Raw genomic sequence first — 18,321 nt, forward strand, 5'->3', positions numbered from 1 at the left:
TCCAAATTTTGACATTTCATTTAACCAATTGTTATCTGCTATTTCAAAATCTAAGATGCAGGAAAAGAACCCAACTACCTTAAAGTGGTACCCAACACTTGGACTAAAATTAATTTGGCTCGTTTAATTTTCTTAAAATTTTGACATAGTATTTACTTTGACCCTTTCATAAAAATATAACAATATACGACGAAATTTTTTTCAAATTTTGCGGTCGTATAAAAATTATGAAAAAATTGAACCAACTGTTTTATCAGAAAAAAATACACTGGTTATATAGGAGTTTGACAAACACTCATTTTGATCATTGAGAAGCTTAGTATTCCATTACCAACACAATGTAATTAAAACATTAAATTGATTTTACAGAGTTATCTCCCTGTAGTGTTAGGTACAAAATGTACCACCTTAAGTAGCAATCTATAGACTTGTACTCAAAGTCATCCAAGACATTGCAGATATAAATACATAATATGATTTTCACAACAATCTAAAAAAGAAATGTAGATGAGAGAGTCTGAGTGTGTACACTGCAATGTTCAATGTGATTGATATTTCCAAGCTTAACTACTGTGCTAACAAAATTTTTCACACTAATTTTCAAACTCAACCAACACATTGCTGATGTCAATCTTAAATGTAAATTTCATAACTATTTGGCACAACTTGTATATTTGTGAGTGCTTACAGTGCATTTTTCTATACAATTTAATGTCTAAGGACATAACTCCTGTAAAAATAATTGATCAGCGCTGATTCTGGAATTCGTCTAAGACATTGCTGATATACACCCTTGATTTCATAGATACATTTGTATTTGGCAAGAATTATTTACTTCAGAGCGATTACAATACAATTTTCTATAAAACTTACATTAATAAACTCATTGTTATAGTTTGAAAAGCAGTATAATATTTCATATTGCTGGCAGGTCACAAATTTATTTATAGATTAGTTATAACTGGTTCTGTTTTTATGTTTTTTAAAAGTTATGTAGTGTGTGTGGTACACAACAGACATATCTTATTTGTTCAGAATCTTTATTGAAAGAATCAAAATAATCACAGTATTATAAAAAGTATCCAAACTGTACACACGAATCACAGCTTTTTATCATTCTACCAGAATTTCCTTTTTAAATATGACCACCCAAAACAAATCTGTCAAGATAGATCTGCTTGGGACAACTGTCTAAAAGAGGTTATCAGGATGCAATGGTTTTAATAGTTCCCCTTCTTGGAAAGTGATAACATAGGGACACTTTGTCATTAATTCTTATAAATGTAATACTAACCTTTCCTTTTTTAACTAAATCTTGAACTTCATCAACTTGTATATCACAAATTTGGTAAAACATTTGCCTACATGGTGGTAACCTATCTGGTCTGTATATATGTACTGGTTCCTGAAAGATAAAATGTTGTAATAAGTATATATACATATCATAGATTTTTAATATATATTAATTAAGTAAATAGAGCTGTAGAAAAGGAGATATTTCAAATATTACTTACCTGTATAAATAAGATAATGTAGTATGAGTGCCAATAAGACAACTGTCAATCCAAGTCACTGGTCTGGTACACATGTCTGCTTGCTTATCATTGTTCAAATCTAAGTCTAACTGAGGCAAAAAAATCTCTTCATATCATTGTTAATTGGGATTCCTAATCTACTCACTTTCCTAATATTCATAGCTGCTCACTTCTAAATGACTAATATTATTGAATTTATAAGACTAGAAGCAAGCAGGAAAAGGCTTATATCATGTTTCATTGTTTTTAGACACTCGAGCATCTAAACACGTGTAAATGGTGTCTACTATCGCATTCAATTTGACTTAATTGCATCAATACTTGAAGTTTAGTCAAATTGTTAATAGAAAAAACATACTGCCTTTAATAGTCAGCACAATATGGTTATTTTTTTGTTGTGACTGATTGTCAATGTTCAAAGACAAAAAGCAACTTCTCAGCATTAATTCCCTATATTAACTCTCATTAACCAATTTCATGCTCATTGAACTTTCTTTGAAATGACAGGGATACAGTTTGTCTTACCTACATGTGATTTCCCTTTGTTAAAAATTAGTGAAATTGAAACATAACTGATAATTGGAAAGTATTCTATTCTGCATATTCTGTATCTGCCTGTCCCTAGCCAGGAGCCTGTAATTCAGTTGTTGTTTGTTTCTGTGTATCATATTTGATTTGCATTCATTATTTTGTACATAAATTAGGTGTTTAATTTTCTCTTTGAAATTGTTTTACATTTGTCATTTCAGTGTCTTTTATAGCATACTATATGTAATGGATTTTGCTCATTGTTGAAGGCTATACAGTGACTTATAGTTGTTTTTAAAAACTAGAGCCTCTAAAGAGCCTGTGTCGCTCACCTTGGTCTATTTGAATATTAAACAAAGGACGCAGATTGATTCAAGACCAAATTGTGTTTTGGTGATTGTGATGGTGATGTGTTTGTACATCTTACTTTACTAAACATTCTTGCTGTTTACAATTATCTATATCTATAATGAAATAGGCCCAATAGTTTCAGTGGAAAATGTTGGTAAAAATTTACAAATTTTATGAAAATTGTTTAAATATGACTATAAAGGGCAATAACTCCTTAGGGGGTCAATTGACAATTTTGGTCATGTTGACTTATTTTTAGGTCTTACTTTGCTGTACATTATTACTGTTTACAGTTTATCTCTATCTATAACAATATTCAAGATTATAACAAACTAGAAGCTCTAATGAGCCTGTGTCGCTCACCTAGGTCTATGTGAATATTAAACAAAGGACGCAAATGGATTCATGACAAAAATTGTGTTTTGGTGATGGTAATGTGTTTGTACATCTTACTTTACTGATCATTCTTGCTGCTTACAATTATCTCTATCTATAATGAACTTGGCCCAGTAGTTTCTGTGGAAAATGTTAGTAAAAATTACAAATTTTATGAAAATTGTTAAAAATTGTCTATAAAGGACAATAACTCTTTAGGGGGTGAATTGACCATTTCGGTCATGATGACTTATTTGTAAATCTTACTTTGATGAACATTATTGCTGTTAACAGTTTATCTCTATCTATAATTATATCCATGATAATCACCAAAAACAGCAAAATTTCCTTAAAATTACCAATTGAGGGACAGCAACCTAACAACGGGTTGTCCAATTCATCTGAAAATTTCAGGGCAGATAGATCTTGACCTGATAAACAATTTTACATCTGTCAGATTTGCTCTAAATGCTTTGGTTTTAAGTTATAAGCCAAAAACTGCATTTTACTTTTTTTAGCCATGGCGGCCATCTTGATTGGCCGGGTCACTGGACACATTTTTTAAACTAGATACCTCAATGATGATTGTGGCCAAGTTTGGTGTGATTTGGCCCAGTAGTTTCAGAGGAGAAGATTTTTGTAAAAGTTAATGATGACGACGTCGGACGCAAAGTGATGAGAAAAGCTTCAGGCCAGGTGAGCTAAAAATGTTATTTATTTTTCTGTTAGTTAGTAAACTAATATTTACTGATTCTGTTGTTGCTCCTGGTTTTTGTTTACTACCACTTGGTTTGTTTATATCAAGACTCTCCAGATCTATTTTAGGAACATTTGGTGCATTACGTTTCAGAGCTGGGAATGCCAAGGTATTTTCTGATCTCTTACATTTTATTGCCACCATATCTCCACAGGAAGCTACAAAGGAAAATCAAAGGTTCTTATATCATGTATATCCAGTATATCATTTTATTCCATTGATTGAATAAAAAATTCCTAGTTATATACATTGTATTTTAACCTATGAAACTGACCAGTGCATGAAAAATACACTCAGATATTAATTAATATAAGCATAATTATATACTGGTATACATATACTAAAATATACAAAGAGTGGTCACCTTAGGGAAGTGAAACAATGACATAAAAGCAAGTAATTTAAAGTTACTTTGCCACAGAATAGAAGTTCCTTCATTATATAAGTTCCAAAAGTAAGAAATATTCTGGAATATTATTTCCACAGGAATAATTTGATTTTTGATGTAACCCATCTTCTGAGCCCATAGACATAATTTAGTCATGTAACTGTGACATCATCAACATTTTTTCATGGTTTTCTAGGGTTTAAAATGGAATTTAAAATTAATTTATAAGAAATGACTGTAATATTTTTTCTGTCTATTCGAAATAACATAAAAAATGTGGTGCACACTGTTAAATAACCTGCTACGCGCGTTATTCAGTGTGCACCATTTTTTTTATGTTATTTCTTCATAGATAGAAAAAATGTTACAGTCATTCCTTAAATAAATATTACAGTATACATGGTATATGCTCCTAATGGAATAAATTGTATAGAATATTTGTTCCAACAGGAATAGATATTATGACATTGTTTATAACAAAGTTTCCAGTGGAACATCTACTAGGCAGAACAAATATACTTTGACAACTTGAATGGAGACCAACTCATTAAAGTACACATAAAAATTTAAATGAATCTAAATAATCCTAACTGATGAAAATTCAATCTTAACTTAAATTAAATTCAGTGAAGAATTAGGTTTTGCATGGATACTGATATTCTCACAAAGGGACATCTCTATTTAGTAGTATCTCATCCTACAACTTGTAGTACATGTATCTTAGTAAGACATGACTTCCACACAAAACCATTAAAGTATATCAGTCAAAATATATTTATTTTCCACTGAATGTTTTGGAATCAAGTTTTCTTTATCTGTAGCAATAACTGGCATCACACATGCTTGTTAGGACTATCAATCACATTTCTTTCCACAAACATAACAGTATCTTTATGGGTAAATTACTATTTTTAAAGACTTATAAATGTATCATTAACATAAAGTTTGGTGGCATCTGGTCTTTTACATTATTGATCGAAAACAACAGAATTTTTATAGAAAACATGTCTGTTTCAAAGTCCTTCACAGTTTATTCTATATTTTTGCTTTATCATTTTGCTGGTTTCTTTCATTTCAAATGTTCTTCTTTTCATTATTTTGAGAATAGCAATAAAGCAACACACTGATTTTGATAATATGGAGCCTTATTTTCAGAATGACAAATATCATAATTATGACGAGATATAAGATTAACATATAAACTTTTGATTTTTACCTTGTCTTTTTCTATAGTCAATAGTTTGATACATCTTAGCCTCTGGATGTTTTTTTGGATCATATCCATATTTGGTCCACAAACACCTCCATGGACCATTCGTGTAATAAAAAGCTACCAATGGTAACAAATACTTCAGTTTGTCCTTAAATCCTGTGAAATGGTAATTCAATGCAGCTCTTGACCAAATAGGACGTGTTTCAAAAAGCTGTAATAAAACAGTGCTTTATACTTTATTTAAGTTGCAAATATATGCTGATCATTTATTAAGAAAATAAGAACTTTCACGCTTAGTTTCTTCATGTTTGTTTGAAACTGGTCCAGCAGTTTTAGACATGATAAGGAAATGTTCAAAATTACTAATTGCCTAGTTAACATAGATGCAACATTATGAAATAAGCCGAGCATCAAGAACAACTCATTCTGGATGTTACCATGTTCCCCTGATATAACTGATATAAGGAAAATGTCATGCTATCCAAAATCTATACCGGAATTTTCTTTGGACTTCATGCGCAACATACAGTGGCAGAATAATCAGACAGTTGATTGCAGCCGCTTAATTGGAAGAAGAAGTGAAGTGGAAGTTCAATTAGTTAAACGTGTATACTTTGTGACATTTTTCAGAAAAGTACTAAACACAGAACATTAATAAATGATTGATAGAAAATCTTTGGGAAACTGGTCGATTTTGTATAATGTTTTAAATTTTATCAATTAGAATTAAGGATAATGATTTTCATCTCTTTGAAATATTACATGTATGAGGAATTTCAAAGTTCTTTCTGTTCACTGTTCATTAAAAATTTGACTCAGGTAGGTCCAGAGAATAAACTAGTAAAAGCTTCACCAGAAACATGTGTGATCCTATTTCCATTTATAAAATACACAGGTGAGGGGAGATAACTCAATATTTTTTTACTTTTTATTTATATGTGGATTCTTTAAAATTCAGTGATAAACCTAAAATGGCATATTCATGAAAGTGATCTTTCATTCTTAATTAATCATTCAATTTAAAAAAAAAAGCTTCTGCAAATTTTCAACAAACTATTTCTCAACCAGATGCTCCGCAGGGCGTAGCTTTATACGACCGCAGAGGTTGAACCCTGAACGGTTGGGGTAAGTATGGACACAACATTCAAGCTGGATTCAACTCTAAATTTGGATTGTGATTAAATAGTTGACACAGCATAGGTTTCTGACACAGAATGAATGTGTTCTAACGAACTTAAAATTTTTGTTTTCTCTTAGAGCAATTCACTATGCTGTTGAATATCAATCCTCTCAAAAAAATGTTTGAAGAAATTTTCTTTTTATTTATGAAATTTCAAATGAGAAAAATTGAACGCAATTTTTTTAATCACATCTCCCTTTCCCTTATTCCAAAACTAATCTCAATTAAAATTTCTAATGGAGTTTGCAACAATAACTACTCATTTAAATGCATCATAAAATATTAAGATGTAAAAAAAATGCTTGTTATCACTGAATGGTAAAGATTATTTTAATTTATCAGTTGGTAGTAAAAAGTGAACATGCATTGTATATTGTATATAACAAAGATTTAAGTTGATTCTGGACAAAGAAAGATAACTCTAATTAAAAAAAATCTTGCTATTGCACAATATTTTGCAATTAGATATTTCTTGCTTACTATTCTGGACAAAGAAAGATAACTCTAATTAAAAAAAAAATTGCTATTTCACAATATTGTGCAATTAGATATTTCTTGCCATTGTGCAATACTTTGCAATTGAAAAGACTTGCTATTGTACAATACTTAATATAATAATTTTAGATCCTGATTTGGACCAACTTGAAAACTGGGCCCATAATCAAAAATTTAATTACATGTTTGGATTCAGCATATCAAAGAACCCCAAGATTTCAATTTTTGTTAAAATCAAACTAAATTCAATTTTGGACCCTTTGGTCTTTAATGTAGACCAATTTGAAAACATGACCAAAAATGAAGAATCTACATACACAGTTAGATTTGGCATATCAAAGAACCCCATTTATTCAATTTTTGATGAAATCAAACAAAGTTTAATTTTGGACCCCGATTTGGACCAACATGAAAACTGGGCCAAAAATCAAGAATCTAAGTACATTTTTAGATTCAGCATATCAAAGAACCCAACCAATTCATTTTTTGTCAAAATCAAACTAAGTTTAATTTTGGACCCTTTGGACCTTAATGTAGACCAATAAGAAAACGGGACCAAAAATTAAGAATCTACATACACAGTTAGATTCGGCATATCAAAGAACACCGATTATTCAATTTTGATGAAATCAAACAAAGTTTAATTTTGGACCCTTTGGGCCCCTTATTTCTAAACTGTTGGGACCAAAACTCCCAAAATCAATACCAACCTTCCTTTTATGGTCATAAACCTTGTGTTTAAATTTCATAGATTTCTATTCACTTATACTGACGTTATGGTGCGAAAACCAAGAAAAATGCTTATTTGGGTCCCTTTTTGGCCCCTTATTCCTAAACTGTTGGGACCTAAACTCCCAAAATCAATACCAACCTTCCTTTTGTGGTCATATACATTGTATTTGAATTTCATTGATTTCTATTTACTTAAACTAAAGTTATTGTGCGAAAACCAAGAATAATGCTTATTTGGGCCCTTTTTTGGCCCCTTATTCCTAAACTGTTGAAACCAAAACTCCCAAAATCAATCCCAACCTTTCTTTTGTGGTCATAAACCTTGTGTTAAAATTTCATAGATTTCTATTAACATAAACTAAAGTTATAGTGCGAAAACCAAGAAAATGCTTATTTGGGCCCTTTTTGGCCCCTAATTCCTAAACTGTTGAAACCAAAACTTCCAAAATCAATACCAACCTTCCTTTTGTGGTCATAAACCTTGTGTTAAAATTTCATAGATTTCTATTCACTTTTACTAAAGTTAGAGCGCGAAAAACTAAAAGTATTCAGACGACGACGACGACGACGCAGACGACGACGCCAACATGATAGCAATATACAACGAAAAAAATTTCAAATTTTGCGGTCGTATAAAAATTCATTTTTACAAACGTTTTCACTGTATTCTGTCTTTCAGTATGTCACTTAAAAGTGGCCATTTTACAAACAAAGCTGTTTATTATTGGTCTTCCTGCGCTTGTATCATTTGGCTACTTAGATATGTTTAAAATCCTCATACGTGTATTTGGGGTTGTTGTTTTTTTTAAATTTCAAAAGCATAGGACTTTCAGATAAAAACTTTAAAAGCTATCCCTGCTCTGCAAAATCTAACATCAAACTTCCAAATTCATACACTTTACATCTTGTCAAGGTATGGCTAATATTTAGTTTCTGAAAGCATGTATTCTATATGTAACCAGATGCTCCCAGGGCACAGTTTTTTACAATGGCAGAGGTTGAACCCTGAAAGGTTGGGGCTAGTATGGACACAACATTCAAGCTGGATACAGCTCTGAATTTGGATTATCATTAAATAGTTGACACAGCATGGGTTTCTGACACAGAATGAATGTGGTCTAATGAACATAATTTTTTTTGTTGCTTTTGAGCAATTCACCATGTCTTTAAATTTCAGATTTAATTTCTGAAATCTGAAATGAGAAAAATTGACCCTGCCATTTCCCCTATTCCAACAATGATCTCAATTCAAATTTCTATTGGAGTTTGCAACAATTATTACTCATTTAAATACATCATAAATATTTAAATATAAAATGTCATACAGGCATGGTTGAAACTAATATTAATCAATAGTAACTTCTAAAAAAATAAATGGGGAATGTGTCCAAAGGGACACAGTTGATGCTAGCTTATAACGTTATAAAAGGACATAGCTCAAGAACTGTAAAAGTGAAGCTGCCAAAAATTAAACTTAAACTGAGTTTAGAGGTAATAAGCATTATATACACATTTTATTAAATTTACTAGAGAGAAACTTAAGTCAAGAGAATAGAAACTAAAAAATTCTTCAATTTTGCCATTTGTAAAGGGGCATAACCCTAGAATGGTAATCAAAAAGTGCTTGTAATCACTGAATGATAAAGACTACTTTAAATCATCAGTTGGTATTAAAGTGAATATTGCATTGTATATTGTATATAGCACTGATTTAAGTTGATTCAACTACTATTCTGGACAAAGAATGATATCTCCAATTTTCAAAGATTTTAGAAAGCATGGTTTTAGGTGATTCAACAACTATTTTGGACAAAGAAAGATAACTCCAATTTATTGTCTTGAAACTACAAAAATGCTTGTTTTTGGCCCCTTTTTTCCTAGACTGTTTGCCCCATAACCCACAAAATATATCCCAACCTTCTACTTATGGTATTAAACATTGTGGCACAATTTAAGAACAATTGAAACACCTTTTGTACTGACACTAGATAAATGCTTGTTTTGGGACCCTTTGGGCCACTAATTCCTAAACCTTTGGGACCATAACCCCCTTACTTAATCCCAAGCTTCCTTTAGTGGTTATAAACATTGTGTTAAAATTTTATTGATTTCTATTTCCTAATACTAAAGTTATTGTCCGGAAACCATCCCTCTTTGGACGACGCTGGCAGCACAGACACCGACGTGATACCAATATGGACCATAATTTGGTATTCGGCCTTTGGTTTCTTTTTGTATCCTTTTTTATAAGTTCTAAAATTTTAACTTTTATTTTGTGGGTTGTGTTGGTGTTAGAATAGTATGAATGGAACAATTGAGTTTTTCGAGAAAAAATTAATACATTTTGATTCACCGTTTACGTGACATGAAACCAAACAGGAAACCAATCTTTATTTTCTTTATTTTGCACAATATAATTCAAAAGGCATAAATAAACACCATTACTAGTGTTACTTGCTTCATGTTAATATTTAAAATCTATTTTCAATGTTATATTAAAGTTTTTTTTAAACCTGACAGGAAACCATAAGAAACCGAAAGCATTTTTTTAGTTTTATTTTATTGCAAAATCTGCTTCAAATAATCTGAACCGTATACTTTTTCTTAAAATCCATCTTAAATGTAACAGTATTATAAAACTCCTAAATATGTGCTTGTTTTGAAAACAATTAGTACAATTTATTCAGAATTTTCCATATTTTCTTCATTGATACAGGATACCATAATCGTTGTATCTTGATGTTTAAGCCAAAAAAATGTATTTATATTTGGTTTTGATATTCCAGATATATACAATTTATTCCAAATCATTGGCAATGTAACATTCTTTAAATCCAGTAAAGAAAAAATCTTTTAACTTGGAATTAAAATCTTTAAAGTAGGCACAATGTGATACTTGTGACCTGTACACCATCTACACGGTTTCCACATTTTAACCTACTTTAGTGGGCTAAAATCAATAAAGTACTTCCTTTCAAGTCATGCATGGTAAAAGTTTACTTCTCCTTTGACAAGTTTATTGCGTTTCTGATAAGTGTTTGCAGAACATGAATAAAAAATATTAATTAAAACTGTGACAAAGATTCCAACTTTGTACATTCCAAGTGTAACGGTATATTACGGATTACAAATGTGTCGAGGTTTGTGATTGGATAACAACACAGAGATGTCAGTATATATTCAGGAAACTGCCGGGGTATATACGATGTTTTAATCCCCAATTGGAACCTCAAAAACGTCATCATAAACCGGTTACTATGTGACGTAGTCAAAAGCTATACAGAACACTAAGGAAGGTCAGAGGATCACAGAGGGAAAATAATGACGTGCTTCAGCCAATAATACGTTTTTAATACAAAATCACGCAATTTACACTTTAAATATTTAAATCTAATGTTAAAAGTGTTATAATAAATTATAACATACACGATAAAATTATATTAACAGCAAATTATAGTATCCTTTACGTATGCCGAACATATCAGGTTGAGTTTTCAATATGTGTGTTGTAAATAAAAAAAAACAAAGCCGGACACACATACAAACACAAAATGTGATTTACAAACTTTATTGAAACTATTTTTTAACGGATAAAAATTTGTCAAGATTAAAAAAAGGTGCATTCAAATTGATTACTCAAAATATTAAAGAAACAGTAAACATGTAATGAATATACATGCTGCATTGTGAATGTTCAACAAATACCTGCACTAGAAAGTAACATTACGTCAGGGGTAATCCGTAATATATGTGTAATTCAGGTCTCAGACAGGGTATATACTGTGACATTCCCGGCTTAGGGCTTATATCCCCTTCGCCTTCGGCTCAGGGGATATAAACTCTCAGCCAGGAATGTCACAGTATATACCCTGTCTGAGACCTGAATAACATATAATATTAACATGTATTTTTTATTAAATTATATTTATTCACCTAAAATATCCAGTAATATTTACTGCTGAAGTTAAATCAATCCAAAGAGCATTGGTTCAATGATAAGAGACGTAATTTCGATTGATTTTTCCAAGGACTCTTCACGTCATTATTGGGAAACGAAGTGTGTTCTAACGTCTGTCAAATATGAAATCGATTTTGTCAAGTCATTGGGCATTTATTTTCACACAGGATCGTATGTAACATTATGCACATAGGAAAAATAACAGACCATCGGTGCAATCTCTTTGACAATTGTATTTTCCTCTTTTAAACAAGACGAAACAAGTCTACAGATTATGTTTGCTAACATCCCGTTGGAAACAAAAACAATGTTTAGACCTAGTATTTCGTACATCCGGCCGTAATGGCGTTATCACATGTTAGTCACATGTTTCACGTATGACCGGAAATGATTAGAACTTAAGGACAAACACAATTTTAATAAATAACTGGACTTCTGTTTCGTGTGAAATTTAACGCATAACGATAACGTAATTTTCTTACTTAATTATTACGAAGATCAAAACAAAAATGTAAATCATCTCTGATTTACCTGTTTGAACATCTTGCGAGAGTTCATATTTGCATATTGTTTTTAAGAATTCTATTACAACAAAGCAGATTAGATCATCTAAAAATTGCGTCACGAAATCGGACACAAAAATCACGCCACTGTTCTTACATCTGCTACATAAATACTTATAGTTCTCGGCATTTTCTTCTCACTATTCTTATTGGTCGATGTTCTTTGTTATTTGAAAGCAAAAGTTACGAATTTGCCGGTGACGATTATCTATAAATCAGTCAGCGTTATGCTCTTCGGAAGCAAAAAATAACGCGAGAAACGACACAAAAATACGGTTGTAGAATCTTTGAAATTCGTATATTTCTAATTTTTTTTCTAGGGAAGAGTAGCATACACTTGTATGTTGATAAAAATAATGGCATCTTTAGATGTAGTTGCAACTTTTCTTACAGTAATTCACATTTTATCACTTTTCTATAGTTATAGGAAACGGAGCCCAATAGCAAATTATGGTCCATATATGTTTTTAAATGAATTGTGAATGTGTGGACTCAGATGATGCCCCTACTTGCATGTAATGTAATAAAGGGGGCATAACTCAAAAACGAAAAAAGTGATGTTCTGAAATAAAATTGAGTTTTGTGGTAATAAACATTGTGTATAAGTTTCATGAGGTTTGGTTGAGGCAAACTTCAGTTTAAGAAAAGAAATAAAAAATTCAACAACTTTTCCACTTGCAAAGATTCAGAACTGTAAAAGTGATGCCAATTATACTAAAACCTTATCTGTGCTTTGTGGTAATAAGATTCATAACATTTGGTTGCGACATAATTGTGTAAGAGAACGGAAACGACAAATTCAGCATTTTTTCCCTTTTGTCAAGGGACATAACTCTGGAAAGTAAATAATGATGCTACCCCAATTCAAACTGATCTGAGTTTTGTGGTTAAAAGCATTGTGCATCAGTTTTATAACATTTGGTTGAGACAACTCAAGTTTGAAAACGAAAACCAATTTTGGGAACAGTGAAAAACTCAATGCCCTTCCACTAAGGCAAGATGGCATAAATCAATAAATTCAAAAATGTTTTGCTGAGTTGATAGTGAACGTTTATACCTTCTCTTTTTCACTGGACAATTGAACTAGTTCAAGAAGATCTCACAGCAATTATAAAAAGATCAAAAATAAAAAAGGTAGACAAAATTTTACCTTTTTCAGTTCTTCTTCCTGTTTTGGTTTGAAGAATTTTTTATGTAACTCTCTGTCTGCCTCATCTGATGGACTTGCTGGTACATCATCAACATAGCTGACAAATCTTGTATACACTGTTCTCTTCTGACGTACTAAAATAGAGATATAATGGTACATCATCAACATAGCTGACAAATCTTGTATATACTGTTCTCTTCTGACGTACTAAAATAGAGATATAATGGTACATCATCAACATAGCTGACAAATCTTGTATATACTGTTCTCTTCTGACGTACTAAAATAGAGATATAATGGTACATCATCAACATAGCTGACAAATCTTGTATACACTGTTCTTTTCTGATGTACTAAAATAGAGATATAATGGTACATCATCAACATAGCTGACAAATCTTGTATATACTGTTCTCTTCTGACGTACTAAAATAGAGATATAATGGTACATCATCAACATAGCTGACAAATCTTGTATATACTGTTCTCTTCTGACGTACTAAAATAGAGATATAATGGAACATCATCAACATAGCTGACAAATCTTGTATATACTGTTCTCTTCTGACGTACTAAAATAGAGATATAATGGTACATCATCAACATAGCTGACAAATCTTTTATATACTGTTCTCTTCTGACGTACTAAAATAGAGATATAATGGTACATCATCAACATAGCTGACAAATCTTTTATATACTGTTCGCTTCTGACGTACTAAAATAGAGATATAATGGTACATCATCAACATAGCTGACAAATCTTGTATATACTGTTCTCTTCTGACGTACTAAAATAGAGATATAATGGTACATCATCAACATAGCTGACAAATCTTTTATATACTGTTCTCTTCTGACGTACTAAAATAGAGATATAATGGAACATCATCAACATAGCTGACAAATCTTGTATACACTGTTCTCTTCTGACTTACTAAAATAGAGATATAATGGTACATCATCAACATAGCTGACAAATCTTGTATATACTGTTCTCTTCTGACGTACTAAAATAGAGATATAATGGTACATCATCAACATAGCTGACAAATCTGGTATATACTGTTCTCTTCTGACGTACTAAAATAGAGATATAATGGTACATCATCAACATAGCTGACAAATCTTGTATACACTGTTCTCTTCTGACGTACTAAAATAGAGATATAATGGTACATCATCAACATAGCTGACAAATCTTGTATATACTGTTCTCTTCTGACGTACTAAAATAGAGATATAATGGTACATCATCAACATAGCTGACAAATCTTGTATATACTGTTCTCTTCTGACGTACTAAAATAGAGATATAATGGTACATCATCAACATAGCTGACAAATCTTTTATATACTGTTCTCTTCTGACGTACTAAAATAGAGATATAATGGAACATCATCAACATAGCTGACAAATCTTGTATACACTGTTCTCTTCTGACGTACTAAAATAGATATATAATGGTACATCATCAACATAGCTGACAAATCTTGTATACACTGTTCTCTTCTGACGTACTAAAATAGAGATATAATGGTACATCATCAACATAGCTGACAAATCTTGTATATACTGTTCTCTTCTGACGTATTAAAATAGAGATATAATGGTACATCATCAACATAGCTGACAAATCTTGTATATACTGTTCTCTTCTGACATACTAAAATAGAGATATAATGGTACATCATCAACATAGCTGACAAATCTTGTATATACTGTTCTCTTCTGACGTACTAAAATAGAGATATAATGGAACATCATCAACATAGCTGACAAATCTTGTATATACTGTTCTCTTCTGACGTACTTAAATAGAGATATAATGGTACATCATCAACATAGCTGACAAATCTTTTATATACTGTTCTCTTCTGACGTACTAAAATAGAGATATAATGGAACATCATCAACATAGCTGACAAATCTTGTATACACTGTTCTCTTCTGACGTACTAAAATAGATATATAACGGTACATCATCAACATAGCTGACAAATCTTGTATACACTGTTCTTTTCTGATGTACTTAAATAGAGATATAATGGTACATCATCAACATAGCTGACAAATCTTGTATATACTGTTCTCTTCTGACGTACTAAAATAGAGATATAATGGTACATCATCAACATAGCTGACAAATCTTGTATATACTGTTCTCTTCTGACGTACTAAAATAGAGATATAATGGTACATCATCAACATAGCTGACAAATCTTGTATATACTGTTCTCTTCTGACGTACTAAAATAGAGATATAATGGTACATCATCAACATAGCTGACAAATCTTGTATATACTGTTCTCTTCTGACGTACTAAAATAGAGATATAATGGTACATCATCAACATAGCTGACAAATCTTGTATACACTGTTCTTTTCTGATGTACTAAAATAGAGATATAATGGTACATCATCAACATAGCTGACAAATCTTGTATATACTGTTCTCTTCTGACGTACTAAAATAGAGATATAATGGTACATCATCAACATAGCTGACAAATCTTGTATACACTGTTCTTTTCTGATGTACTAAAATAGAGATATAATGGTACATCATCAACATAGCTGACAAATCTTGTATATACTGTTCTCTTCTGACGTACTAAAATAGAGATATAATGGTACATCATCAACATAGCTGACAAATCTTATATATACTGTTCTCTTCTGACGTACTAAAATAGAGATATAATGGTACATCATCAACATAGCTGACAAATCTTGTATACACTGTTCTCTTCTGACGTACTTAAATAGAGATATAATGGTACATCATCAACATAGCTGACAAATCTGGTATACACTGTTCTTTTCTGACGTACTAAAATAAAGATATAATGGTACATCATCAACATAGCTAATAAATCTGGTATACACTGTTCTTTTCTGATGTACTAAAATAGAGATATAATGGTACATCATCAACATAGCTGACAAATCTTGTATATACTGTTCTCTTCTGACGTACTAAAATAGAGATATAATGGTACATCATCAACATAGCTGACAAATCTTATATATACTGTTCTCTTCTGACGTACTAAAATAGAGATATAATGGTACATCATCAACATAGCTGACAAATCTTGTATACACTGTTCTCTTCTGACGTACTTAAATAGAGATATAATGGTACATCATCAACATAGCTGACAAATCTGGTATACACTGTTCTTTTCTGACGTACTAAAATAAAGATATAATGGTACATCATCAACATAGCTAATAAATCTGGTATACACTGTTCTTTTCTGATGTACTAAAATAGAGATATAATGGTACATCATCAACATAGCTGACAAATCTTGTATACACTGTTCTTTTCTGATGTACTTAAATAGAGATATAATGGTACATCATCAACATAGCTGACAAATCTTGTATACACTGTTCTCTTCTGACGTACTAAAATAGAGATATAATGGTACATCATCAACATAGCTGACAAATCTTGTATATACTGTTCTCTTCTGACGTACTAAAATAGAGATATAATGGAACATCATCAACATAGCTGACAAATCTTGTATATACTGTTCTTTTCTGATGTACTTAAATAGAGATATAATGGTACATCATCAACATAGCTGACAAATCTTGTATATACTGTTCTCTTCTGACGTACTAAAATAGAGATATAATGGTACATCATCAACATAGCTGACAAATCTTTTATATACTGTTCTCTTCTGACGTACTTAAATAGAGATATAATGGTACATCATCAACATAGCTGACAAATCTTGTATATACTGTTCTCTTCTGACGTACTAAAATAGAGATATAATGGTACATCATCAACATAGCTGACAAATCTTGTATACACTGTTCTCTTCTGACGTACTAAAATAAAGATATAATGGTACATCATCAACATAGCTGACAAATCTGGTATAAACTGTTCTCTTCTGACGTACTAAAATAGAGATATGATGGTACATCATCAACATAGCTGATAAATCTGGTATACACTGTTCTTTTCTGATGTACTAAAATAGAGATATAATGGTACATCATCAACATAGCTGACAAATCTTGTATATACTGTTCTCTTCTGACGTACTAAAATAGAGATATAATGGTACATCATCAACATAGCTGACAAATCTTGTATATACTGTTCTCTTCTGACGTACTAAAATAGAGATATAATGGTACATCATCAACATAGCTGATAAATCTGGTATACACTGTTCTTTTCTGACATACTAAAATAGAGATATAATGGTACATCATCAACATAGCTGATAAATCTGGTATACACTGTTCTCTTCTGACGTACTAAAATAAAGATATAATGGTACATCATCAACATAGCTGACAAATCTTGTATACACTGTTCTTTTCTGACGTACTAAAACAGAGATATAATGGTACATCATCAACATAGCTGACAAATCTTGTATATACTGTTCTCTTCTGACGTACTAAAATAGAGATATAATGGTACATCATCAACATAGCTGACAAATCTGGTATATACTGTTCTCTTCTGACGTACTAAAATAGAGATATAATGGTACATCATCAACATAGCTGACAAATCTTGTATACACTGTTCTTTTCTGATGTACTAAAATAGAGATATAATGGTGCATCATCAACATAGCTGACAAATCTTGTATACACTGTTCTTTTCTGACGTACTAAAATAGAGATATGATGGTACATCATCAACATAGCTGACAAATCTTGTATACAAGTGTTCTCTTCTGACGTACTAAAATAGAGATAAATTTCTAGTGAAATACCATACCAGTCTGAGCAGATTTCTCAGGATTGCAGCATTATACATGAGACTAAGCTTTGACCTTTATATTGCAAAAGTTGTTTGAACGCTTTATTTGGTTTTTTTTTATTGTGAAGGTTATGAAATGAATCATAAATTCTAATTCAACATACATTATAATAAGATAGGAATTTCTGGATTATTTCTTGTAATCTTGTAATGCCAAAATATGATATAACAAGTGAAACTGCGAGCTACTGCGCATGCTCACTGATGATACCCCCGCCGCAAGTGGATAATATTAATAGTGTAAAAATATGCAAGTGTTTGGTAAACAGGAAGTTGTCGAGTGA

At 31.2% G+C, this 18,321-nt stretch overlaps 1 protein-coding gene across 1 annotated transcript in view; it reads right to left on the minus strand.

The window, feature by feature from the left end:
- The window catches only part of LOC134707216 (general transcription factor 3C polypeptide 5-like), a 52,735-nt gene that overhangs the window by 24,349 nt on the left and 10,065 nt on the right, over positions 1 to 18,321 (minus strand). Inside the window, exons 4-7 of the mRNA XM_063566807.1 lie at positions 13,226 to 13,359; positions 5,151 to 5,358; positions 3,538 to 3,704; positions 1,295 to 1,405 (exon numbers count right to left, since the gene is read on the minus strand). Coding sequence (XP_063422877.1) covers positions 1,295 to 1,405; positions 3,538 to 3,704; positions 5,151 to 5,358; positions 13,226 to 13,359 — 620 coding nt within the window. The remainder of the gene's footprint in view (positions 1 to 1,294; positions 1,406 to 3,537; positions 3,705 to 5,150; positions 5,359 to 13,225; positions 13,360 to 18,321) is intronic.

The sequence above is a fragment of the Mytilus trossulus genome, chromosome 2 (assembly GCF_036588685.1).
Source record: "Mytilus trossulus isolate FHL-02 chromosome 2, PNRI_Mtr1.1.1.hap1, whole genome shotgun sequence".
Lineage (NCBI taxonomy): Eukaryota > Metazoa > Mollusca > Bivalvia > Mytilida > Mytilidae > Mytilus > Mytilus trossulus.